Source organism: Urocampus carinirostris, chromosome 12 (assembly GCF_059441175.1).
Source record: "Urocampus carinirostris isolate Australia breed hairy pipefish chromosome 12, RoL_Ucar_1.0, whole genome shotgun sequence".
Lineage (NCBI taxonomy): Eukaryota > Metazoa > Chordata > Actinopteri > Syngnathiformes > Syngnathidae > Urocampus > Urocampus carinirostris.
Window position 1 is genome coordinate 27,288,431 of NC_142360.1, and position 27,878 is coordinate 27,316,308.

The window sequence follows — 27,878 nt, forward strand, 5'->3', positions numbered from 1 at the left end:
TGAATTCGTCAGAGTGAAAGTGTAAAACCCATGTGAACTCAATTTTTTTCACCAACACAGAAGGTTATTGAGTTCCCTTTTACACTGTCAGGAGTTAAAACAAGTTGACAATGCATGCTTAAATTTACTGTGTATGAAGTAGGGACAGTCAAAACTATAAAAATGAACGCGAATACCTTGAATGAAAACCCCAGGGAGAAGCATTGTACTGTCTGGGACACAACCAAGAGGAGAACAAGTGCGGGGGCTGAGTCTCCTATTTTGCCTACGATGACCTAACGTTTTTTTTTTTTTTTTTTTTTTTTTTTAAAAAGGCTCTTCCTTCCACACCGCTTCTTTCATTATGTTGATCTGTGAAGTGGAACGTAATGCTGGCAGAGTAGAGGGGTCAGGGGCTCCCACTGCCTAGATACATACAATCTAATATTAGAACATTTCCTTGATTTGTTAGCGGCATCTCTGCCGATTCCCGAGCACATGGCAACAGGCCGGCCAATTGGATTTCAGAAGCCCGCTAAGCGCCTCACTCTGTATAGCAACAGTGGCATCCGCCTATTATTTATTTATTTCAGACCTTTTTTTTTTCCTCCCGCCGTTCCCACCGACTCATTTCTCATGCTTGTGACCCCCGCTCAGCGGCACACTCCGCTTCTTCAAATGTGCAAAAGAGTTCCAGTCAGAGGAGAGGAGCGCCGCGTTTGTCTTCATCTCATTCCTGGTTATAAAACGCTGCTTTGAAAGCAGTTTTATGGGTGGTAGGACTTTCGGGTATCTTCTGAAATGTCAGTATTTTCACCCGACGCTCCAGAAAAGTTTTGTTTTGATGATTTTCAGGAGAGTACAAGAAACTGGGGAAAGTCCTGGAAAAGGATCATCTCAATGCAGACAAGAATTATCTCGAAGGAGAAAAGAGACACGGACATCATAGGAAGAACTTGAGTTCACGTGGGATAAACAAACAGCAGAAGAGTCTTTTAAAAGATGGAGGCTAGGGCAGAAGAGGCGGTACAGGATAGGAGGATAGGAGGAGCGGAAGGACATAAGATGGCGTGAGGACCGACGCCGGTGGTTGGTTTGATCTGAGCCACGTGTGCGTCCGGTCCAGTCTCTTCGCGGATGTTGAATAAACGTCGCCTTCCTTTCGCCCTCCTCTCTCTTCCGTCCCGGACCAGGTAAGTGCGTGCCCCCCTCTCGCCTGGCATGCCCAATCGTTCCTCCTTTTTAAGACAATTTGGGTTTAGAAATGAAAAGTTGATAACTTATACGTTGGTGCAGCCTTCACGGCTTCCATTCGGGGCAAACGAAGGCTTCATGCAAATATGGCGAACGTCCACCGTCCCATCTGCAGATAGGGTAGGATCCTTCGTTTGGATGCGGTGATATTTGCTACTCGAGTCCTAAAAACATCTCAAACAATTCTTTTTTTTTTTATTTTTTTTTTTTAATGGATCCAATTGTGGTAAATTTGGATTTAGTGATTCACCGATTGTTTCGAAGACGCAACATCGAAACCCAACCTAATGGCATCTACAGATCTTTGACTTGACATAAGCCATCAGACATTCGGAATTGCGCAGTTTGTCGACGCGAAAAGCGAAAGAATTGGCAAGTCGCTTTGGGACTCGTGTCTCGAATGTTACAAGCTAGAAATTACATTTAAAAACTGCGTCACGTCCGCATTTCACCTGAAATATGTCTTGGCCCATTTTAACCTAAAAAACATCAATGGTGGTGACCATCAGGTTTTTGGTGAAGTTAAAGAACAAGAAAATAGACAGAAACAGTTTGATACGTCTTAAGATTTCACAGAAATAACATTTTTGGTGCTTCAAAATCATGTCGGCATCAGTGTTTTTAACTGTTATACATATGTCATTATGATAACAATAACCCTGAAAACAATAATAATATTTTGATTTTTGACGCAGTAAGGAATGCCAACACAACTCAGATCTGCAAGGTAGAACATCGGAAATTGCTGACTAATTCCAGCTGCGTGGGAAAGGATTTAGTGGCATTTCCCCAGATTTATCATCAATTTGTGATGCAAGGGTATTGGAAGGTTTAAGGCATCCAGCAACGTGATAGTTTATTAAAATTAATTAAAAAGGGATTCTTTTTTGGGGTTGTCTTCTTATTTTAATGTATTAACCTTGCCGAGTTCGCTACATGCCGACATTGTTTTTCGGACGAGTGGCGCAATATATATTGTCTTTGACTACTGCGTCAGATGTGTTTTAAAAACTTAAGGCAAAAAAGGGCCAGCAACTACAATGTATTTAACACAAAATGCCTGTTTTAAGATCCAACAACAAAAATTTAGATCAGTGGTGCCCACCTAAACCCGTGGGCCGAATGTAGCCCGCCTTTACTTTTTTTTTTTTTTTTTTTACCTAAAAATTAAAGTCTGGGTGCAAAGTTTTGGTTGTAATGGAATCAAAAGCGGCGAGAGCGCCAAACTCATCACTAGACTACTAGTGATATAGATGACAAAAGGGCATTTGGTTGCATCTCTTTATCACACATTATTTGGTCACGGTACCAGAGATTAATGTTAATTTCGTTGTGCATTTCACATGTTACAATGACTCAGATTTTTTGTTTGCTTTAACAGATATAACACTAATAATATTGCAACATCATGCATGAAACGAATAAAAAATGTATTATACGATATTATTTTAGCCTTTATTTTTACACTCTCCAGTGAACTTTTACTTAATTCAAACTTCTACTAAGCAACACAGAATCCCTGAAAACAAAACTACACAACAACATTACAATTAAAAATCAAAACTGTTTAGTGCTGTAAAAAAATGTGTAAAACAAAAATACAAATATCAGTCTCTTCTGAATTTTGGCATTTAGGAACACTTTAGAGCCATTTATATAATTAAAATAAATCCAAATTAGGATTATTTTTCTACTTAAACTTATTTATTCCTTGCGACCCGTTCTTGTGCAAAATGTGCTGCAAATAGTGCGATAATGAGGTAAAATCTACTAAAGCTATGTGGCCCTCACAGGAAAAAGTTTGGGGACCCCCGATACAGTCAGATATATAGCAGATACAGTATAATCTACAATGCTGACTGCCTACTTTTCTCGTTTTCAGAAGATCCAATTTCACTTTAAAGCCGGTTGCAACCCAGCTGCTAATCTCGGAACCTAAATGAGATTAGACCGAAACTAAAAACTAAGAAAATGACTCGATGGAGTGGGCTCTAGTGAAGATGCCTCTCTGCTCAAGGACGTGGTTCGACGAGGGATCCGGGCAGAAGAACAAGTGCAAAACCGCCAAGGAACGGCTTCCATGAAATCGGCACCGTCTCCCTCGCTATCGTTGGCAATGAGTGTAACTGGGAGCTGATAGCATGTGATCAACAGAGCTAAGGGACCCGGCATCCTGCTGCTCCAACCACCTCAATTGAACCTAGCTGTATTTGTTGGAAAGGGCCGTGTGGGAAAATGGCAGATGCAGATTTGCAGCCCCGGAAGGCCGACGAGCACCAGGCTGCAGATTCTCTAAGGCTGCCGTTCACGTCACTCAATCTCGGGGATGAGAAGAACAACCCAATGCGGGATAAGAGACAACCCCGTTCTGCGTGTCCTCAAACGACATCGTCACCATCCAACCAATCGCATGACGAGAGAGGGACATCTTCAGCTTCATGCTCTTATCAGTCACGAGCAGATAAAGGTAAAACTGAACATGCTATGCCAGGGGTCAGGAAACTTTTACATTCAAGCGACATGAAACTAAGTACAGTGGTACCTCTTTAAAACATAACCTCTAAACTGACAATTCCGGTATACAATTGATTTTTTAAACAAAAATCTTGCTCGCTTTACGTAGGAAAATCCAGTTTATGAGCAGTCTCAGAGGCTACCACTAGAGTACGCTCGAGACCGCTTAACACTCGTCACTGCTCGTGAATGCTAACGCCAGCATCAGTTAGTCCAGTTTGGGCATGCAACTACTACAGGCACAAAAATAAAAAATGTACTGTAAAACATTTTGTATGTTCATGCATTAACCCTTGATTGACCAAGTATCATACAGGCCACCTAGATTTTGTTTTTGTTATTTTGGCCACGAGTCAGAAATCATGTTATGATTATTTTGGGCCTTTTTTTTCTCAAAACAACCCAAATTTTCTATATCTGACAATATCTGTCATAGATATGTACTGTATTAAAACAATGCAATGACCGTTTTAAATTGAATTGGGGGGGATTATAATGAAGAGACTGGAACTGAATATTAACACACTGTAAGACAAAATAAACAGGAAATATGAACTATTATAGATAAACAGTATATACACAAAAGTTTGAGTCTTGTTCTCTCAGTGTTCCATATACTGTCAATTATTTTTCACCATGATCATGATTTTATGGGCTTGTGTGTTAGATCGTACAGCAATTACTGGGAAGAGAGATCCACATCATACATGACCCATCAGTACCCCAATTCATTGCCCTTTTGACAATCAAAACCAATAAAGTAATGTTCAAAGGATTCAAATGGATGTTTTTTTAAATCAGTTCCAGATAACAAATAATTACTTAATAAGCCTCGGCATATTATTTCTCACCTGTGATTAGTCCGTTGGCACACGACTGAGATACGATTGTGGGAAGTTGCTAGGGTTTTTGTTTGGAGAACTACATTGGTTCAAATTGATTGTTTTTTATATTGATTACGGTAATTTAAATAGTACTCGTAAAATGAGGGTGCCGGCGCCCCCATGGTACTAAGAGGATTAAAGTTAAAATAATTTTAAGTGTACAGTACTTACTGTACACTTAAAATTATGTTTTTTATTAAATAAATTATGGTGATTATGCTAACGAATCATCAACAGTCTATTGATCTCATACCTGTAAACTTCTGCCAATTTAGCCCCTTCTTAATGATTGCAAATCTTTCTCAACAATAAAAAAAAACCTTTACAAACAACACAACACCTATTTACTCACAGCAAGACAGATTATGTAGAAGACTACAACTATACTAGCAATCTACGATATATTTGTCATCAGCTGACCAGTGACAGACAATCAGGATTAGAGCTGAAATGAGCAAAAAGAGATCAGTCTTTTAAAAAAAAAATATCCAGTATAAAAATTGTTATACAGCGTACACAATGTGAAATGTTCAAACAACGTATGATATAGGGGGACAATGTATAAGTTGACAAGTAAGTGATCTGCGTGACTCCTCCGAGTAACACCCGCCCCCCGTCATCACATTCGTTACGGCACTCAAACACACATTTCAGTAATATTATCTTATTCATCATATTACTATATTTTTTGTACTAATAAGTAGTTCAATGTGTTTTTAGTGAATGGAAGATGTGTTTTAAATCTACTTGGGGTTCACTTCTATGCCTTCGGGAGGACGTGAGCGGACAAATTAGTTTTTAATCATATATATATATATATATATATATAGATATATATATTATCATATGGGGAAAATTGTCTTGCTACAAGAGCTAGTCATACTGTTTTTTTTTTCCAGTGAGAACTACACCATATATTATGAGACAAAATTCAACAAAGCCGCCCAAAATGATCTCCTAATTCTTCAGTGCATTTTATTCCCCACTGACGTTTGAGGATTTCATAAAATATATAAAATAATTATAATGCCAGCGTCTGTATCACGTTTCAACAATCATCCCACTTCAAATCGTTCTCTCTCCCTAGAATGATACAGATGTATTTACCTTCAGCTATGTAGGGTTGTCACAGTTCCAACCACCAAAATACAGGTGGCCATTCTTCGCCCTCCATTTCGTTTTATAGACGCGCATCTTCGACATCTTTAAAAGCTACAAACATTTGTCTTAAAAGTTCTCATGCATGTTGTTAAACATTTGTCATTTTTTCACAACTTGCGCTAACCATACGCTTGAAAAAAAATGTGTGAAAAAAATGGTTGAGGCCAGACATCACATTTGCATGTGTACTCTGATGCATCTCATTGGTTGAGAAACGCCAACAAAAGAAAGAAGCCTGACGGGCCGTATGCCGTAGTTTGCCCACCCCTGATCTGGGTGCTCAGCAACCTCAAAGCTCTGAACCTAAAATCACCTTTCTGTCTGTCTTGGAGCCAGATGTAGTAATGAAAAAACCCACATCTGGCTCGCGAGCCATACATTTGCGACCCTGGTTCTATGTTAACAAGATTTGCTGATGAAGTTCTGTCCATTCAAAAAAATCAGTTTAGATTTGAAATAAAATACATGAATCATCCGGCTTTTTCATAAAAAGTTGAAGAAAAAAAAAAGAATATCACAATAAGGACCCTTTACTTGTTGTATAGCAATTCTCTTTTTGTTGCAATTGTTTTCTGGATACAATTGACCATTGACAGATGATAGGAGACAGATGGCTCATCAGATCACCTGTCAAGTATTTGATGTTTTTCCAAGGACAAGTTCACAGATGGCTTTCTGATACAATCCATCTGGTTGAAATGTGTTTGCTGCTATGGAAAAAACAAGATTATAGAGAAATCATAAATAGAATTTACTAGTAAATAGTAAACTCGAGACAAACGAGTACAACCAAACATCTTTGTTTGCCAAATAACACAAATTTGGGGAATAAATGCATGGGTAGTGAGCAAAATGTAGCCTCACATGAAATTAATCCAAAGCTCCCATAGATATTTTTATGGCAGGTGTATTCCCATCATACTCGCAGGTTTATTACTAAAATCCAAGCACTGCCTGGGTCGCTAGCATTAGTGGTTAGACGTTTGGGTTTTTTTTTAATGAGGAAAATAGCATTGCTACCTGGCCATAACAATTAGTTGCCGATTCATAGATCCAACAGCGAGTGCTGAGTCACGACCACCATAGTTACAGTATCCACGAATCTCAAGCGGAGCAAATACGGCGACAGAAACAAAAACAGCGAGTGGCTCTTTATTCGATATTCCTCATAGCATAGCCGTATCATTTATTCCTTATTGAGCAAACTCATCTCAAAAGACAGAAGAAAAGAATGTCGATTATTATATACAGAGTTATATTCTTGGCATCAAGGTGTCCAAAGACGTTAGTAATGTTTGAAGAGTGGATGCAAAATGATGGCGATCTATAAGGAAGTCGGCAGCTCCGTACCAATTACACATATAAAAATATTCCAATTTGTAACAGATAATGGTATATAGAAGGATATACAATGAGTGATCCAGTACATCAAATTTATGAAACAAGTGGTGTCTCCGGTGAGGAACATATAGAAATTACGAGTTTCGTTTATTTAATATACTGGATCACGGATTGCATATCCTATTTATTCCATTGTTTTTAAGTGTTTAATTACGAAATGCCACCTTCTCTTGTATTAGTTTTTTTTTATATGCTAACGAGGGTGGAGTGATATACTCAAAGAAAGTGGAAGTAAAGCGGCCGCAGTAACTTACAAACTTCATGCACGTTATTGTAGACAGCATTGAGAACCGTAGATATTTATCCTATTACTACAAAACACAAACAAAAAAAGTTACCCGTTAATTTAAAACAAATTGGACATTGTTAATTATACACATTAAATACTGGGCTCCATTGCGGACGCTGTTCTCAGACCACAAAGTGACTTACGTCATATCAGAAAAAGTCACGGTACCATATTCTCTCACTGACAACGAACCAACCCAACAGCAGCGCAAGAAAAAAAATCAAACATTTACTGTAGAACAAACAAGTTTGTTTCGATTCCCATCGATCCTCTGCACGTTGAGTCGATCTCAAAGCCACCTGCATGCCTTTAGCCATCTCAAACATTCCTAATTAGTTTTTGGCTGATAGGAGGGACGAACCTCATGCCTACCAATCATTCTAGATAGCTCTGATCTACGTTGCAATTGATCCAGACACATCGTCCAACCATTTTATTACAAAACATCTACGAGCGTGTGGATCACATGTGCATTCTGTGATACAAAGATGGCTGACCTAAATCAGCAGCCATGGGCTGTCGTCTGTCTCGCGTTCTGATTTTGCTGAAAACAAGCGCTGTCGGCAATAGTGTTTTGCATGGCTAGCTCAACTACTAACATTATTTGCCAGAATCAGTGCTAAAAATGGTATACAATTTTGTGTAAATAAAAAAAATCTTTAACGAAATGATTAATTTAAAAACACTCAGATTTAATTTTGGGCAAAACAGTGAAGCAAAAGCCGAATGGAAAATGATAACTGTTGGACATAATAAATCATTAATTTTTGTGTGTATAATAGGGAAAATGGTACTTAGAAGCCTAAAGTTCGTTTATAAATATTTGTGAATTATTTTTCATATTTCCAAATTCAAACACACTGAATACATTTAAACCCACTAGTCATTAGTGCTTACATTACAGACACATTTTTAGGAATTGGTAACATTTCCTAAAAAGTTGAACTTAATTTTTAATAGATTATGTAATCATTTATGTAGTGAACCTATATTTGGCCCAAACTTGTCGAAAAACAGTGTACATGCACACAGCTAGCTACTCCAGCTTTAAAATACCATACATCATTTGATGGATTATCATTGCATTATTGACGATTGCTTTGAACAAAAAAGGCATAGGAAGTAAGTTCGAGGTCAAAACTGCAATCATTCCTTTCAATTTGTATAAGTGAAGACTCAAGTGTTAAGTACTTGTCTGCATGCAATGTTTGCCCATAGCAATGCACAGATCCAGCGGAAGTTATCCTATGTGGAAGTGCATGACTCAACAAACACTGAGCAGGCGAAAAAGTGAGCGATCATAGAAATCAACAAGTTTCCCAGCTTGCAAGACCTACAATACTAAATGAATGCTAGCAATGTGGGCACATGACAACAGAATGTTTGATGTTTGGGTTAAAAATCTTGAAAATGAGACTGCTATTACCTGGTGGCCCTCATCAATTACCCAAAAAATGTTCTGTTGTTTGGCAGACTCAGGTCTAAATAAATACATTTTAGCCGTTTTTTAATAGCTTCCTGATTGCAAAATATTATATTTAATTTAACATGTATACATTGGAGTGAAGTACTTTCTTTACTGTACTTCTATAATTTCGCAGTCATCTTTTTTAATTTTCAAGTACTACTGTTTAATTCACAACCTTATTATTTTGATACATCGCGGGCCAAGATTGGATCAGGCCATTTCAAGTTACAAACTCAAAGATCGAAAATTGCAATTCATTTGAAACGGTAGAAAGGAAAACCCCTAAAATGAAATATATTAGTCTCTGCTTGATTATCAGTCACTTCGGCTTTTTCTAATCTATGTAAAGTACTATTAGTATTCGTATAAGTAAAGACTCAAGAGTTAAGTACTTGTCCGCAAAACAGTATTTTAACTCCAGCCTATTTCAATCAAATTTCTACAGTAATACCATACCTGTCAACTTAAACGGTTTACCGTATTGTAAACGTTTTTTTTTATCAATTTAAATTGTGTATGCTGTATAAAAAATTTTTACAGGGGCAAAAAAATATATACAAAATGCAAATTTAGAAAATCGAACTCGTTTTTTGTTAGATAAATCTCTTCGTGCCCGTTGGGCTATAATCTGGATCGTCTTTGGTAGCAGACGACATCATTGTAGATTGCTAATATGGTCGCTGTATTCTACGGAGTCCGTCTTGCTGTGAGTAAATAGGTGCCTCGTTGTTTTGTAAGGTATATTACCACTTGAAAAAGGGAATTGCTATCATTAACAAGGGGAGCAATTGGCCGAGGTTGGTTGTTATGAAATACTGTGTTGTTGAAATTGTAATGTAGTTCAAACTTAAGAATCATCCGACTTCACTTTTTGTAATCCGACTGTGAAGGTGGACACATAATTCAGCTGAGAGAGGCTATCCAAATAGATTTAACATGTATCAGCCAGATGAAACCTCTTCATAAGGGGCACAGATTAGTGAGTCACTCATTCCTGTTATCCCTCTGGCATGCTCAAGCTATACACAGTGATTTAACCAATCTTTTTGCATGCTATGTCATCAATGTCAAAGGTGTAAACTTTCATCAACTGCCAATACTGCGTGCTGGACTTTGCACATATTTAAAGGTCACCCTTGCAAAGCCGTATACCCTGGGGAATGAAATCATCTCTTAAATAGATGTTATACAAACATAGGAAATCTGAAAACGCGCTTTAAAGGCAGACACAATCAACATGCAGCGGCAGCTCCAGACCGGCAACATAACCTGAAATGTCTACGCGAGCAGCTGTTGTTTGCAAGGCGATGCCAGGCTGAGCTGAGCTAAGCGACGGGGATTCTGGACTAGAGTGCCCAAGCATTGAGGCGTGCCGTTTCTGTTATTCTAGGAAGTCAGACAGTGTCACCTGTCAGTAGACAAGTCTGGGCAGTGTCTATTCCGTGGCGAAGTTCGAAGCAACAAGACAGATCTCTTTCTGGAGTCCTTGTCAGCAGGACAGCTTGAGATGGTCCAGTCGATCGAGCCGGGCCTAGCGTCTGTGTCTGATGTTGCAGGGTTCTCTGAGCTCGGGATGGACAAGAACGGCAGTGAAGCTGGGTCCCCGACAGAGTTTCTTCAGGACCTTTCCAACGGTGCAGATACAGACGACAATGTGTTTCAAGACTCCGGAAACGTTGCCAAGGCTAATGGTACGCTTTTCGACTTGCTTAGTCAATCAAAGGCAATTACTGTAGAGTCAGTTTTGTTTGTCTTTAAAGTCAAGGATCTTCCAAAGAGTGCTTTATTTCAACCATAGATGTGTACAAACTATGGCTTTTTTAAAATAAATAGTAAAAATCTATTGAAAAAAAAAACATTAGTAGTTCTTTTTGTACATTGTACTTCAAGTAAGCCTACAACCCATTTCAGCTTGAAAGGATGGCCTACTACTTTTCCAAACTTTTTAGAAAGTGGGACAGATTTGGTAAGATGAAAATGTGTGAGGGCCGACTCTTCAGCCTGGCATTCTTTGAACAGTCTTTCGTAAATTCACCATAATTAGCCCCTGGGCGGGACTTTGGACATGAATTGGCCTACTAGCAAAAATGAGCAGGCCAAAGAAAAGGAAAAATGACATTTCACAACCAAAAGATGACAAACATACAGGTCATAATTGGAGTTGGACCCCTTTTCGTCTTCTGCGTGTTCGTTTAACATCCGGGTTGTGAGACCAGACGGGTAAGAAGAAAACTATAGAGAAAACACAAGCAGGCATAGGGAGAACATGCAAACTCCACACAAGAAAGCTGGTAGCTGGATTTGAACCCATGACCTCATAATAGTACCGCAAACGCACTAACCACTCGAGTGCATTAATTATGACTACAAAAGGGACAGAGAAATAATGAAAGGTTATTTGAATATAATGAAAGGTTATTATGAATGTATGTGCAGACACATTTTAGTATTACAACATTAGTTTCTGTGATGCCCATAACTTCGCACAAGTGTTCAATGTGTTTTAATTTTTTTTTTTTAATTTAATTGTCTTTATTTTCATTGATATCAACGCTTTAAAACATTGTATGCAACAAAATTAGACATGGCTCTCCAGGGTAAACATGTAATAGACTTTAAAGAGAAAAATAAGATAAGTCTGTCAGAATAGATAGACAACGATATTTACAACGTAGTGCTCAAAGACTGACCTAAGTTATAATAATAGTGCAATGAGACAATAGTGACATTTGTAAACAATAAGGCAATGGCTTTTATATTATATATATTTATAAAAACTTTAATGACAAGCAGACCTTTTATTTCCTCCTGGCCAAATGTTTGAATCCAAAACAGCACACCAGTTAAAAAGTTTGCCCACACATACTACAGTCGCTCACTGACTAACATTACATATAATCTTCCTGGATACAAAGGCATGGACTATTAAGCAAGAAAATATGATGGATTATATTGTGAAGTGTTTACTACTTTGTGGGCAGGGATTCAACACAATACCATCATGAGAGCAATGACGCAATGCGAGTCCTGCTGTGAGTACAAGCAGCTGGCTGATGCGGAGTGGTACTGGGGCAACATCTCAAGGTAATGGAGATCTTCTCTCTCCATGGAAAAAAATGTTCATTTAGGACTTGCTCAAAATTCATATCTGATATATTGCATCACATAGGCTATTTGAATATGAAAACGCATTTCTGAAGAAGTCCTTGCTGTTCTTTAAACAGAGATGAAGTAAATGGGATGATGAGGAACACACCCGATGGCACATTCTTGGTCCGTGACGCTTCCACCAAAGTCAAAGGAGAATACACACTGACCTTGAGGTAATCGGTTTTAGCATTCAGATTTTGGTATCATTTTAACATTTCTACTTTTATAAACTAGAATTTGGCTTAGTGTTTCTCATTTTTCAACCAGCCGATTCTCATTATTCCAAACAATTGAATTCAACATCGTAAATCCACGTCAAATGGTACCTTTCAAAGATTCATACACACAAAAAAACAGAAAAATTAATATGCCAAACATGCAATACTCTCATTCTAAAATGATCCCATTTTTACCATAGCCACTCATAATCATACACAATTCTTTTTCAAATACACTCTCAAAAATGTGTACCTTTGTGGCCATTTTTCTAAATAGTTAATACTTTCTTACAAGAAATGTTACTCTTATTTCTCAATGATATAGTTCAAGTCGCACAATCCATCTTGAAAATACGTTTTAAAATGCTTTAAAAATCACATGATAGAAATGCAACATTTTAAACCTTAAAACCAAATCAAGCAAAATTCCTAAAATATTTAATCCCTCCACAAAATTCAACATTAGACTGTTGCAAACCATATTAACTGAAACTGTTCATCATGTTTCTAAAGCATTTTTTTTCAAAATATAAAAATACTGTAACTACCTAAAGTTCGACATTTTGAACTTTATGCCTGGCTGCCGCCATCTCCTGGCTTGTGTCATAAGTTTGACAAGCTTCTAATGTTGCGTGTGCAAGTGCGTGCATTTTCTTAGACACGCCTACATAAACTCCTTTTTTTTCATCAAGTTTGGATAGGTGTTTGTACTGTACTTGAAACTGGACTTTTCTTACCTTCACCATTTTCAAGCCAAATAAAAACTAAATAAAAATTTAAAAAAACGTGCAGGACGAGCTTGATATTACTCTCCATTTTACCCCTTCCCCCCATTCCTCTTACCTAATGTGTTCCGCACTGGGCAGCTTTTCTAAAAGTAAGATAAAAAGCAGATAGGCTCAGTGAAAAAAATGATAGGAGCTCTCTAAACTTAATTGGACATTGTTATCCAGTGGCACGTTGCGCTAAAAAAAAAGTTATTATAGTTACTTTTTGAAAAAAGTAGTGAGTAACTTTAAAAAAAGTTGTTGTAAGTCAAAGATTTGTAAATTTTCTCAGCAGTTGAGTCAGTTGAACAGAAAACAAAAATGTATTGTGTTGAAGAACCTAATAATATTTATTGCACCTCATCAGCAACATATATATCCTACATTTGAAGTGCACCAAAAATGAACCGTAATGAACAAAATAAAACAACAATAGGCAGTAAACAATTTAAGGTGGGTTAAATAAAATACAGACGCTCCCCTACTTATGAACGAGATACGCTCCGGATGATCGTTAGTAAGTTGCTTCAGTTAAATATTTTGTATGGAATGTGTGTTTAAGGTTTATATACGTATGTTTAAGGCTTGTATAAGTAACCTGTATTGTTTTGTATTGGAAAATAAACAATAAGATAATGTGCTCTATAAAAGATAAATAAAGAAGTTTAACTTACTTTTGGAAGATGGGCCTTAAGAGTTAAGCTACTTTCTCCTCCTTGGTAAAATAAGGCTGGAAAAAAACGCATCAAGCTTCCTTATTCCACTTTCATTTCAAACTAAATGGATGCCTCTTCTTGACACCAACTATATGATGCACAAGATATGAAACAATAAAAATGTCAAAGTTCCGAGTGCGCTGAAGATACAGTACAGTATGATAACACATAAACTGGGAAGAGAAAGAGGAATTTCTTCTTCTACTTCTTCTGGGTGGATCCTGGGTGAGCTCCACAGCACCACATGCCAGTAGCGGCGGAAAGAAGCACAATTTAAAAAAAAAAAATCCAACTTAGAGCAATGTCCGGATATTTTTCGACATCCCGAAAAAAAAAAAAGGTTTGTATGTACCGTTGTTCATAACTACAATGTTCGTAAGTAGGGGAGCATTTGTACATCTAACTGTCAAGACCTGAGACAACCGCTCAAGTAGACATATGCTACTGTATTTCAAGTATTTTCACGGAACAAAAGTAACACTTTAATAATATGGGCACTGCAGTGTAAAATAAATAAATCAAACTAAATACCTGAGACACTGGTCAAGTAGAAATAGGGAACTGCACCTATTTTTTTTCACAACAAAAGTCAACAGTAAAATAATTTAAAATCATCAATCCAATCCATCTGTCTATGTGATGTTATGTGCTGTGCTAAACATAACTACATTACTCATAATGCCAAGTTGTTACTAAGCATGCGTGTGTCCCCTAATGTTTACAGTTGTATGTTATTGTTTACTTGCGAGTGACACAAAAATAAACACCTGTCCAGACCAACACGCCGGCGTTATTTATAAAGGCGTTATTCCCAACACTGTTGTTAACACCTACTTAATAAATTATTGTAATTTCAACTTTTGGATCCCTCAGGGAAACCTTAAATGACCCACCTCACCTTTAAGTTAAACACAGTGTACTTTAATTTCTACATTTTTTTATCAAGACAAACCACTCCAACCTCATCATGATCAGATGATGTGGTTCAATACCATCCCAAACTGTATAACTTTTCTTGACAATTTTTCAAGAATTGGTTGTTCTAGTTATTAATAAATCTATTGAGAGTTGTATATCTTCCCCACCTCCAATTAGGCAGGCAGTAATATGTGTATTTAAAAATATTTATGACCTCTGCTTTCAATGCTGTGCTCTGCTTTTTGCTTTTACAACTTTTCACATTCCAAGCACTTCAATCTTCCAGGAAAAATGGCTCCAACAGACTAATAAAGATTTTCCATCATGGAGGGCGGTATGGCTTCTCCGAGCCGTTGACCTTCCTTTCTGTCGTGGATCTAATTCAGTATTACGAGACCAAGTCACTGGCCCAGTACAATTCCAAACTGGACACACGGCTGCTGTTTCCCATCTCCAAATACATGCAGGTAAGCCTGCTGTGAGGTATTTCATGTTATATTACCTACTTTGTGTTCAAAATTACAATTTCACAGTCAGATTTACAAATAACTGAACCTACATCTTATTCATCGTATGAAGGGCAAAGCAAGAATGCAATATGTATAAACAAAAAAATGGTATTGCCTTAACACAGTATATGTGCTGCTTATTTACAACAACAAAAACATCAATACATACACTACCGTTCAAAGGTTTTGGGTCACTCAGACAATAGTTTGTCATTACATTTCACTTTTTTATTAACTTATTCAGTACCAGGTGTTTCTCTGAAAATATTAGGTGCTAGTGCCAGCCAATTTTTGCTATTTTTAATCATTTTTTAAGAAAATTTTGCTATGTAGCTATATAGGCATAAGATATAGATATATTAGAGGGCGGCACAGCAGCTGGGTGGTTAATACATCTGCAGTACGGTTCTGAGGTCACGGGTTCATACCCAGCTACCATCCTTCCTGTGTGGAGTTTGCATGTTCTTCCTGTGCATGCGTGGGTTTACTCCTGGCACTCCAGTTTCCTCCCACATTCCAAAAACGTGCATGCCAGGTTTTTTGACCTGTTCAAATTGTCCCTAGGTGTGAATGAGCAAGTGAGTTGTCTGTCTCTGTGTGCCCTGCGATTGGCTGGTAACCAGTTCAGCGTGTAGATAAGGTGTCAGCTGACTCGAGCAAAAATGTGCATTTCGAAAAGCCTTGTAAAATTGGAAACTTTACTTTACTTTCCTTCTATAACGTTTTAGGGAGAAAAACTTTTTCCAGCTTATGTTTGAAGGGTTATAATCAGCAAATAATAACCAGCAACTGATTAAGATTGTCCATCAAACATATTTATGTTCGGAAAAACATTTAATGGAAGGTATTTAAGAATTTTTATACACTTAATCATCATTAACTTCTTTTAGGAAATAACTGTATACAGTAAAATGTTTGTTTTTAGTTTTAAACCAATAAATTTTTTACTTTCATTTAAGCAGCAAGCCGTGATGGAGCTCGACGTTGATACAGTTGGTGCACGTCTTAAAGCATTTCAGGACCAATACGAAGAAAAGAGTAAAGAGTACGACCGCCTCTACAAGGAACTCAATCAAACATCACAAGTACGTTTGTATTACTGTATTTTCACGAGCAAAGGGTGTACGCAGTCTCCGTAGCTGGTTCTATTTCTGTATTTAAACACATATTTACCATCGATTCATTTTTCTTAAATTCTCTGCTACTCTGATTCCATGTTCTTATGCGCAGCATAGAAATCAACACAGCATGGCGGATTCTTTTAATTCATATTCGGGGGACAACTTTGTTTAGCCTGCGGTAGCACAATGACTTTTAAATTGCTATAGGAATGCGTTAGCATCCATGAGTACTTCCACAAACAATCGGTGCATTATGTCTGACATCACGTGTACTCGTTTGCGCATTCGCGACACTTGTGGCATTCATACAGGAGACGCTTAAAAGTCACAGAACGTTTACAAGTTGGAAATGAACAATCTCACAAAAACATTGTAATATGACAAAAATCGTAACTGAGCATTGAGCTCTGCAGTGTGAACCTAGCCTTGTATACACGTCCACACCTCACCCTTTAGCGGTAATATCCACACTTAACTCCTATGCGTCCTCAGCTATGTCCGCTGCTTTAAATCACATACAAGGGCGGAACACACAATTAGAAGAAAATCTGAAACTTATGTGTGCCTTATGGTCGTGATAATTAGAATAGAATAGAATAGAATATACCTTTATTGTCATTGTTCCAAAAAGGGTTGAACATATTGTGACATCGAAATTGGATGTGGTACTCCAGTTTCACATTTTACTGAGAGAATTTTAAAAAAAAAAAAAGATAAGAGATAATTTACACAAGAAAGTGTGGGCATGTAGAGGCAGAAGATATTTACACTGGGTGTTTACACACAGTTTTGGGATCGTATAAGTGCAATATGCGGTAGTGCAAAATAGACAACATTGTGCAAAGTGAGCATAGGCATGAATACAATTTTACAACTGTATGAGGTAGTGTGTTTGCAAGAGTTTCAGTTTTTTGTGCAGTGTGTGTTAAGGATGGTGATGGCTCTGGGAAGAAACTTTCTCTGAGTCTGTTTGTTTTTGTTTTTTGTGACCTGTAGTGCCTGCAGTATTGTAATCATACAAGAGTATACGCAAAATATAAGTGTAATGCATCTTAAAAATTAATTTTTTGATTATCAATGTAGGAGATGCAGACTAAACGCATGGCAATCGAGGCTTTCAGCGAAACCATTAGGATTTTTGAGGAGGAGTGTGAAACTCATGAACGTTACAGCAAAGAATACATCGACATGTTCCTCAAATTGGACAACACCGAGATTGACATGTAAGGAGATAAACACTTGAGGTAGATGTGAAAGTAGCACCTGAGTAAATGAGTATAAACTTTACTGAAGTTGCTATTTTCCTGCCCGTTTCCAGGATGCACAGCAACCCGGATGAGCTCCAGTCAAGAGTTGAGGAAATACATAACAGCAAAATGAAGTTAGAGGAAGAACTAAGACGCAAGGTGCAAGCCCACACTGAAGTCGACAGCAAAATAAACCACTTGAAGCCGGACCTTTTGCACCTCAGGAAAATCAGAGATCAGTATTTGTTGTAAGTTTCACTTTTAATACCAATTGTTTTATATTCATTAGAATCTGAAAACACAAATTTAGCCGAAAATATATATTTTTAAGGATTTGTCTATAAACATTTCGGCAGTTGTTTAGTTGTTGAGGACTTGCATGCTTTAGACATGTTATTGTTTGTACTTAAGTGAGAAAGAAACACTGCGATTGCTTTCCTTTGCAGTTGGCTCTCACAGCAAGGAACCAGGCAGAGCCAAATTGATGACTGGCTTGGTGTACGCAATGAAGAAGAGTGAGTGTCATTGTTTACCCATAGCTTAACTCTAAAAACTCAAAATACTTGCAAATTGTCATGCTGGCATGAGCGTAAAACTGCAACTGTATTGGCAGTAGTAGCATCGGCCAGGTCAATACTGCCCAGCGAGTCTGTCAATAAATCAATCCATCCATCCATTATCCGCATCGGTTATCCTCAGTAGTGTCCGTGGAGGGTATTCCCAGCCATCAATGTTTTTGTAAGAGCATTTGATTATGTCAAAAGTTGTTGATTGAAATCTGATACATTGTTAAACATGCTGTGGACCTTAATTTTATACATGGCCCTTAATGTACGTAGGTCCATAATTGATACATGATCCTGGCACAGATAAATATTTCATAGTGCTCAATTTATGTGTAGCATGTAGCAGACCATTAGTAAAAAAAAAATCTTAGGTAAAGCTAGTCATGTCAGTGAGTTACCCTTCATAGGACTGCAATGCGCCGACTCAACTTTTATGAAGAGTTGCAGCTCTTTTTTTCATACTTTACAGCATGCTGCGTGTGGATTTATTCTACATTTTAACTACGGTTAGCATTTACTGTTTTCAAGCAATCCTTTATTAAAACAGCTCCCTCCCGGCATCCTAGTCTGATTCACCTGTCTTAACAGACTATTATTTTTCCCCGTTTAATACATGGTCTGTCGGGTCGGAATGCCGACAGACATGGCAAGAATTTTAAGCATTTCAAGCACTTCACCCAAAATTCAAGCATTTTCCTGCCCTTGAAATCACAACATTAACATTGAAGCATTTCTCCAGATTACAAGCACAATGCAACATTGTCATGACATATTTACAAAGCGAGGTTGTAAATAGAAAGAGTTTTAATATCATACGGCACCTTAACCCCTTATCATTTCGATGACCCGCCAAACATGACTTCATTCATTTCATCAAGGACAATCCATAGAATCCAACCGTGTAAAAGATTTACTCCAAAACACACGATAATGTACAGACGAATAGGAATACGCCTTCATCATTTCTGCTTCGTTGAACGATGCTTCTTGTTATCTGTTGGTTTCGCCACAATATTTCCGTTTACAAATAAACAGACTCGTAAAATTATTCCCGATACGGTAGTTAGCCCTACCCCTTTTGATTGATAAATTTGCTATGATGGTCTGTTCATGCTAGTTTCATTCATGAACAAAGCACAACGTTGCATTAAACTTGTGACTTCTTCAAAACATACAGTTCATTCCATGAGTCTCACTCTTACATTAACGTTGCATAAGCCGCAGGCTTCAAAGATTAGGAAAAAAATTGCGGCTTATAGTCGAATTTTACGGTATTTGCATACCTAATCCACCAAAATTACATTACAGTACTTTGAAGTTAGACCTGCGCCTTATCTAATTGTGTCACCCTGGCAAACTCACTGAAAAAGTTCTGGTATTGTCCTATTCCTGTTTCTCAGTATTAATTATTCAAAATTAATAAAGGTAGAGTGCGTCGTTTGAGGTGTCCTTAAAGGTGGTGTCCACAACCTGACATTTTGCAACTCTTTGCCTCCATTTCCTGGTTTAAAGTCATTATCACAGCATTGGTCAGTTCTTTCTCAAGTACTAAAACTTTTTCATCTTATTTGTTGTTTGGGTTGGCATTTGGACTGTATTTGAAATAAGCCTTTAGGAGTGACTTTATGCTAGCTATTGCAGTTTTTTGTGAGTGTAGCAAGAAAATTATAAAAGTAAGAAAAGGCCTGTTTCAAATATAGTCCAAACGCCAACCCAAACCCCCCCCAAAACATTTTTTTTTAAAAGAAAACGTTTTTCAAGGGCTTCTTAAGGTATGCACGTGTTATGAATGATCTGACTCAGGCTGTGATCATGACTTTAAGCCAGGAGTTACATGCTATGCAAAATTTTCTCAGACAAAACTGAGGCTTCTACTTTTTCTCAGCCCGTACACTCTAGGAGATGACACGCACCATGAGGAGAGGACTTGGTACGTTGGAGGAATGAGCCGAAAACAGGCTGAGGAACTTCTGAAAGGCAAACGAGACGGAACTTTCCTCATCAGAGATAGCCAAAGTCAAAAAGGATCCTTCGCCTGCTCAGTTGTGTGAGTACATTGATGATTACCGTGGTACATCTTCATATGAGCTTAACTTGTTCAAGGATCGGGTTAGAATTAACCAGCCAAATTTGCCGATATGAAATACTTAAAAACTAAATGGCCTGTTTCAGACCTCCCAAAAGTGTCAAAATGCACAATAAAAAGCTACCCTGAACTGGTTACCAGCTAGTCGCAGGGCACACAAAGACAGACAACTCCCTTGCTCAACCTAGGGGGAATTTGAACCGGCCCATTCACCTGTTGTGCATCTTTTTGGAATGTGGGAGGAAATCAGAGTTCCCGGAGGAAACCCATGCAGGCATGGGGAGAACATGCAAGCTCCGCACAAGGAGGCAGCGGGAGCTGAAAATGAACTCGGGACATCCACATCGTGGGGCGGCACGCTAACCACCCAGCTGCCGTGCCAGCGTGTTTTGCATCTGCTCAGAAAATGTCAATTTTTTTAACATACAACTTTTTAAAGGAACGGAAATAGTTACTTTCCCTGGTAACTAGTTACTCTTAAAGTAGAGTAATTCAGTTACTAACTCAGTTACTTTTTGGAATACGTAGGGAGTAACTTTAATAAGTTTTTTTAAGTAGTTTTTTTTAAGTAACGTGCCCAACACTCTGTATCGAATGGTCTCTAGTGGTAGCCTCTGGGACTGCTTGTGAACTGGATTTTCATTTATAGAGCAAGAAATTTTTATTAAGAAAAAATTAATGTACTGAAATTCTCGTGTTGGAGGGCACGTAGGAAGAGGTACCACTGTATTTACAATGTGTACATTTTACCGAAAGTAACATGCGTTCTTCTCGCAGCTCGGACGGGCATGTGAAGCACTGTGTGATCAACAGGACGTCCACGGGCTACGGTTTTGCTGAGCCCTACAACCTGTACTCTTCACTCAGAGAGCTGGTCCTCCACTATAAGCACACGTCCCTGATCCAACACAACCAGCAGCTGAATGTAACTCTGGCCTGGCCTGCTCTCAGCCAGCAGCCCAGCTGAGAAACCACCAGCACGTCACACTCTAAGCACTTTCTCAATGCTTCACTGTAAGAGCACTCAGAAAAAAAAGACAAAAGATGAGGGAAACCTTTAACCAGCTCTAACTGAAAAAAAATATATAGAGAGATATACAGTATATATATTGTGTTTTTACAATTTAAATAGATTTATTTTAATAACGCATATTCTATATTCCGAGAAATGTATGTCACAAAAAAATACACAAAAGATCATGTCCAAGGTTCCAAAAGAGTTACCTGTAAATGATGAAATACAGAAAATGTTTACTAGATGTTATTTTACGTTTTGAGGGACAACAATGGAACAATACAGAATTTATAAGGACAGCGGTGGACGAGAGTCGCATTAAGTATTTGAAATTGACGTATTAGGTAAAGTTACACTTGATTGTTTAACACATAAATTGATCATTTGAAGTTTTAGTAACAAACGTCATTTCTGTGAACAGTTTTCCATTAAAATATTTTCTAAATCAATTACTCGATAATTTAATCAAATAGGGCTGCAACAACAAACCAGTAGAAAAGATTATTGAGAGCTTTGGCAACTAATTTCCCAATTGATTCATCGTGTTGCGCGATTTATGAGCCAAGTTAAATAAATGCAAATAAGTGCATTGGATTTTGTTGTGATGTTGTACGGTTGTAGTACCACATTCGTTCAGCAGAGAGCGCCTAAAGACCGTTCTTAAAAAGTATCGTTCTTTTTTTTTTTATCCTTTTTTGTTGAACATTGCATAGTTACAAACAAAATAGGCATAAACGGTCAAACACTGCGAAGGTAACAATTTTCAAGGGGACGGAACGTGCAACAGAAATATAGAGGGGGGGGGGGGGGGAAAATCAGAAAATAAATTCTTAAAAAAACTAAAAATAATGATGACATGTTTAACTCAACACAAAAGGCAGATTCTTAAGCATATTGTATATCATTTGCACATAGGGGATGTTTATCATATTCAAAGATTTACCCAAAAAACAAATTTGTTGAAAATATTTCTAAAAGTGAGTTAACATTTGATGTTTTTGACGGATACAAATTTTGCTACAAAGAAAAGGAATTTTATTGATGAGTCCATATGTAAAATGTAAGAGTATCTAAAATATCTATAGATGTGTAGCAGACATTTGTGCGTCTTTTTGTTAATTGTTTAATTATTTGACAAACACGTTTTATTTTTATTGATTTATATCATAGAATAGTTTGTTGTTTTGTGCACTATTTTTGTCTATCTTTTCAAAACTACTATATTTGAAATGAAATGAAATGATCTGCATTTATATAGCTCTTTTCAAGTCAAGACTTCTCAAAGCGCTTTACATTATGCTTCACATTTCCCAATAGCGGCCGTGCAGCCATGTAAGGCGCTAACCTGCTTATTGGGGGTATTAGGGGTTCAGTGTCTTACCCAAGGACACTTCGACATGTAACACTGAGGAGCCGGGATTCGAACTGCGATCTCTTGATCCCAAGACAAGCGCTCTACCTCCTGAGCCATTGCCGCCCATGAATGAAGGAAGAAATTGAAAACGGGTTTTTTAAAAATCAGATTCAACGGTTATTAAAATAATCGTTAGTTGCAGCCCTAGAATCAAATCAATGCAAGTTTAGAAAAAAATATTTTAACCAGGAAGCTAAAAAGGGTGAAATATTGCATGAATCATTCAATTACTAACAATCTAAATAATAGGTAGGATCAATTCAGGAAGTAATTGGAGGCAATATGCCCCACAGGCCAGTTTAAGGCAATAAAATTATCTTTTCCTCCGAGAATTTTTTTATTATTGGATTGACTTGATAATACAAATTTACTGTCAGCATTTTATTTGCTCTAAATTAAGGCTATACTTGAAAAAGTGTTTCTCAAATTGTGTAATTGTTTATTTTCAAAAAAAAAAAAAAGAATTGTCTGTTCAAATGACAATGTACTACAAGTAAACCTGTTTTTGTTGTTCAAACTCTGATCATACATTTCAAACACATGCATGCACGTGTATGTCTTAAGCAAGTGTATGATTTTTAAAGACTTGTTGAATTAAGTTAACTCACAACATGAAAGAAGGAAAAGGGTCGACATTAGTGTGGTAAATATTAAATGTCTATAACAGTATTAATTGTATACATAATATAATAAGTTAAATAAGAACATTTGATTGAAGGGGAAATAAAACGACCAATTTCAGGTTATGCTTAATCTCTGTTGTATTTTCATGACACAATGTTTTGGAGTCAAAGGCTTCTGAATTCTGCACTGTGAGAAGATAAAACAATGACTAAGAGGTTTGATCTAAGTTATTTAAAGTACTACAATAAACAAAGTGACTTTAGAGCAAAAAAAAAATAAATAAATGATAGCTAAAGTACAAAAAATGCAATATTAACTCAAGCTATGTTTTGAAGTGCTTAACTGATTCCAATGCATCGGCATCTATTGAAACAGATTAAATATTTATACTTGGAAATGTCGTCCAGGAACTTGCGGATTAAAAGTGCCTTTGGGTGGTTTTGTATCAATATTCCTTTTGCACAAAAGAAGCACAACAAAAGGTCCATTTGGGTAATCGGAAGGTTAACGTCAACCAGCACAATTGAAATCCAATTACCGGTATGTTCAATAGGTGCAGAATTGCAGTGTTCAGACGAGTTCTTGGAAGCATTTGTGATGTACAATCAAAACAGCGGTACGTGACAAGGATTCTTAATAGTCTCGCTTTAATGTGTTTACATTTCCGATCTGTCCAGGTCCTGTCAGCTCTGGACATATTTGCACTGGTTGATTGTGCTCTCAGAGTGGAGACAGAATAACGCTCATCAAATAATGCTTAAATGCTCAAAATTATTTTTATAGTAATATACTAACGCCATCAAGTATTAGATCCTAAAAGGCAAAGGGTGTCTTAGGGATATGCATACTAGTCAAAATATGATTCTTCATTTGTTGTGTCATCGTCATGCTCTTTGTTTTGACGTTTTTTTGTGTGTGTAGAATAGGTAATCCTGTTTGAGAGTGATACCAAACAAATAGCATTAGTGGCGGAAAAGACTTACTGGCTATGGCAGGGATTCTCAAACTTTTGGGGACTAGCAACAGTGGGAGATTTCATTCTTGCCATGAAGTAGTCTAATCCGAATGGTCACTAAACAAAACCCACTTAATTGCAGCCAGCCATTGTTTATATACTGGAACATTTCCATGTGAAAAAGAGAAGTCTACCTGTTCAAATGAGGCTTGTTTTGCCGCTCTTGACTTCAAAGAGTAAATTGCAATCAATTGCAAGAAACAAAAACAGACACGAGAAGCACATGTTCAAATTAGGGCTGAACAAAACGCTAAAACTGATTAAAAACGATTATTAAAAGGGTTGGCAAACTAATTACCTTATCGCTTTGTCATGTTGCGTGATTTTTGGGCCACTTAACACGTAAAATCAATGCAAATAAGTGCATTGGATCTCAATGTGAAGTTTAGGGTTTGTACCACTTTGGCCCGGCAGAGGGCGCCTTGAGACAGTTTTTTTTTTAAAGTATGTTTCTTTTCTTTTTTTTAATCATTTTTTATGGAACAACGCATTGTTACAAACAAACTTGGCATAGAAGAGGTTTATCCCAACACTAGGGGCAGATTCTTAATCATTTTATATATCATTTGCACACTGGAAATATTTATCATATTCAAACATTTAACGTAACTTAAAACAAATTTGTTAATCACATTTTGAAAAGTGAGTTTACATTTTATATATTTTTTGGTGGAAAAGAGATTTGGCTACACATAAAATTCAATCTTTCTTCCTTTTTGTTTTGTATGTTAAATAAGTGTAATATGATCTTTGGATTAGGTGGTAGGAAAAGATCATCATACACATTTGCAGATGAATAGCAGACATTTCCAACTATTTTTCTATGTTTGAGTTATTTGACACTTGTATGTTTTATTTTTTTAAATTGGATTCATCGATTTATTCAAAAGTAAAATCAACCGATTTATCGATTAAAAAAAAAAAAAAAAAAGAGTTACCGCCCTAGTTCAAATTACTGGCCAATTTGGGAGGCTTGGTGCGGAAAATACGGTCATAAATTTTGGTCACCGGTCTCATAGAATAAAAACTATAAACTAGAAATGTTCACTAAACAGATAAACTGGGAGCTTTTAATTTTGTAGGACTTATCTTATTGTTTAATTTTCTGCACAGTGACATAGATATGCACTTTCAACACAGGAAAAACAACTTGCAATAATTCCCCGTGTCCTCACAAAGCTCCAGACCAAGGTTTGAGAACCCCTGATAATCGGAATGTTGTGTGGCTGAATATCTCGGGTGTTCGTATTTTTGTCTCTGTTTGACACATCATTATAAAAACATGTTTTAAATAGGTTACAGTGTGTGGTCATGGAATACAATTATATGTACTGCGTATATACATTACAAGGACTTGCACAGAAGCTCCAAACAAGGGGCAATCTGCAGCACAGAATTTGCACTAATGCATCTGGATTGATGTAGACGATGGCAGTGTTTTCGCGCCATTGTGTCATGTTATTGTCTAAATAGTGAAGAAAGATGATTTGTAAGGTGCTAAACGAGTTGAGGGATATCCAAGGTAGTGTTTGTGCTCATTATTTTGACCATGTTCAGGACATTATTTGATTATTTCAAGTAGACAGCCTTGTATTTGTGAGTTTACACTTTCTGTTAATGTTGTGTTTCATTATCACATGAGAGAAACAAAATACCCTCGTTCGACGCACTTAAAATGGTCACTTTACTTTACTCTAATAGCCATTAGCTGATGTTCACTGTACCTGCCATGTCCATGACAAAACTTCATTTAAAAATGGTAGCCACTGAATTTAGCTTTGAAATCATTTCAAACAATACTCAGGATGTAAAACTGGGTTTAAACTTTTTTGTTGTCAGATACTAGTTTCTGGTGTGCAATATAAAGATTTTGGGGAAGAAAAAAAAAAAAAAAAAAAATTCTCGAAAAAATTAGTCAATGACAAATTTCAAGTTGGGGGATTAGTATCTATATAGCATTTGATAGAGTAGTTGATGTTATTTTTGATATTGCAGGGTATTACACTATAGTTTTGAATACAGTAATCCCTCGTTTTTCGCAGAAGTAGTGTTCCAAAAATGGCCCGCGACAGTCAAAAACCCATGAAGTAGAAAAATACTAGTAATGTATTAATTACTAAGAACAAACCCAATTTACAGGCTCAAGTACTTGTTTCACAAATAAAAGTATTGTACTTTATTGCACAACTGTATGGATTGAAAAATATCCACTGTTCATCATACTTTGCCGCCATTATGTGGATGTTGTGGAAAACTGCATTTACATTCAAGCTTTTTCCTCCAGAAAGCATATATTTTTACATTATCAAACATTTTGGAAAATGCACCAGTGAGCCACCAGGGAGCACCAAAGACCAGCATGTGGCTCCAGAACAACTTTAGTGGGTTGAGAAGTCTAACTTTGTTGGCAATAGAAAGCTTCTCCCCCTGCCCTTTGGTGCTTTTGTAGCATTTTGTTAACACTATGGCTTTTAGGGAAACTTCAAAATGAAAAAGATTTGTAGATTTGTCAAACGGTTTTACGTATGTCTACAACTCAGACCACAACGTAATTGACGGGCAGGTGGGCAAGGAAAAAAGGGTCGGATCAACCATTTTTCCAATAAAAATGCAAAACACAATGTATGATGAAAGTCCACAAAGTACTGAAACCGGGAAGCGTAAACGATGATACAGCAATAGAGTACTGTATTTAAAAAGCCAGCTTGGGAACTGATAGACGTGTTAGAATTTTATGTCGTCAATTTGTCAACAACAAAAAACAAAAAACGTCACCCAAATTAATGAGAAAACTTATTAGGCAGGAAAAACATCCTGTGGCTTTCAGAAGATTTGGTTTCAGTTTGAGCTGTATGTCTGAGAATAAGAAAACGTTTCCTTTTGTTGTTTCTGTAGTACACGCAACAAAGTGTTTGCTGTGCAGTTTGTGTGACCTTGGCTCGTTGCTGTTGTGACTTTAGGAAATTGTCCATATATTTTGAACCAAAATCATCTAGTTACACTTAATAGTCAATTGCTGTGAAGAATTATATGTTCATGTAAGTGTTTTGTTCATGATTTGAATTATGCAATGACACTGTGCGTTGTATCGCGGTAGCTTGTCTTTCTTTTTAGAAGTCATCTGAAGAAATGTGCTGGTTGGAAATGTTTTCTTTGATGTATAACTCCTGTCTTTCTTGCCTTCTTACAAAGTACTGTGTCCCTTGTATGCACTTTAACTAACAAATAAAAGTTAACATAATAAAAACATGTGCATATGTTTATCTTACTTTGCAACAAGCCGGTCAAACTCAGTTTGGCTGCGGGGCAGGTTCGAGACTTTGTTTTCAAGGGGGCCAAATGAGTTTTAAAATGTCAATGCCAAATATTTAGCTTTGTTTTTCAGTTCTGTACGATGCTTTATTTTTCGGCCTACGTATGCAGGAGTTTCAACAGTCAATAGGCAATAAGAAGAGATCAAACTCCGAGGCTTGGCCTACTGAAGCTGAGAAAATACTGCACAATATTGTCTTTACATAAAATCACACTGGACGTTAGCTGTTTTACACTTTTTACTGCCCTG

General features: G+C 37.1%; 1 protein-coding gene and 1 long non-coding RNA gene across 4 annotated transcripts in view; one reads left to right on the forward strand and one right to left on the reverse strand.

Moving 5' to 3' along the window:
• Positions 1 to 27,878, reverse strand: part of LOC148355383 (uncharacterized) — a 41,209-nt gene that overhangs the window by 10,458 nt on the left and 2,873 nt on the right. The gene's annotated exons all lie outside the window — the stretch shown is intronic.
• Positions 634 to 27,565, forward strand: LOC148355384 (phosphatidylinositol 3-kinase regulatory subunit gamma-like). Of its 3 annotated transcripts, XM_088350070.1 has the most exons (13): positions 634 to 755; positions 835 to 1,172; positions 3,116 to 3,700; positions 10,507 to 10,641; positions 11,932 to 12,034; positions 12,175 to 12,273; positions 15,006 to 15,186; positions 16,188 to 16,313; positions 17,433 to 17,572; positions 17,668 to 17,844; positions 18,043 to 18,111; positions 20,048 to 20,209; positions 21,026 to 27,565. In XM_088350070.1, exons 3-13 carry the CDS (start codon positions 3,469 to 3,471, stop codon positions 21,213 to 21,215), a joined length of 1,614 nt encoding a protein of 537 aa, XP_088206196.1. In that variant the 5' UTR covers positions 634 to 755; positions 835 to 1,172; positions 3,116 to 3,468; the 3' UTR covers positions 21,216 to 27,565. The 3 variants fall into 3 exon arrangements, with proteins under 3 accessions (XP_088206196.1, XP_088206195.1, XP_088206197.1); XM_088350069.1 differs by having other exon boundaries at positions 634 to 1,172; XM_088350071.1 differs by having other exon boundaries at positions 634 to 1,172; positions 16,191 to 16,313.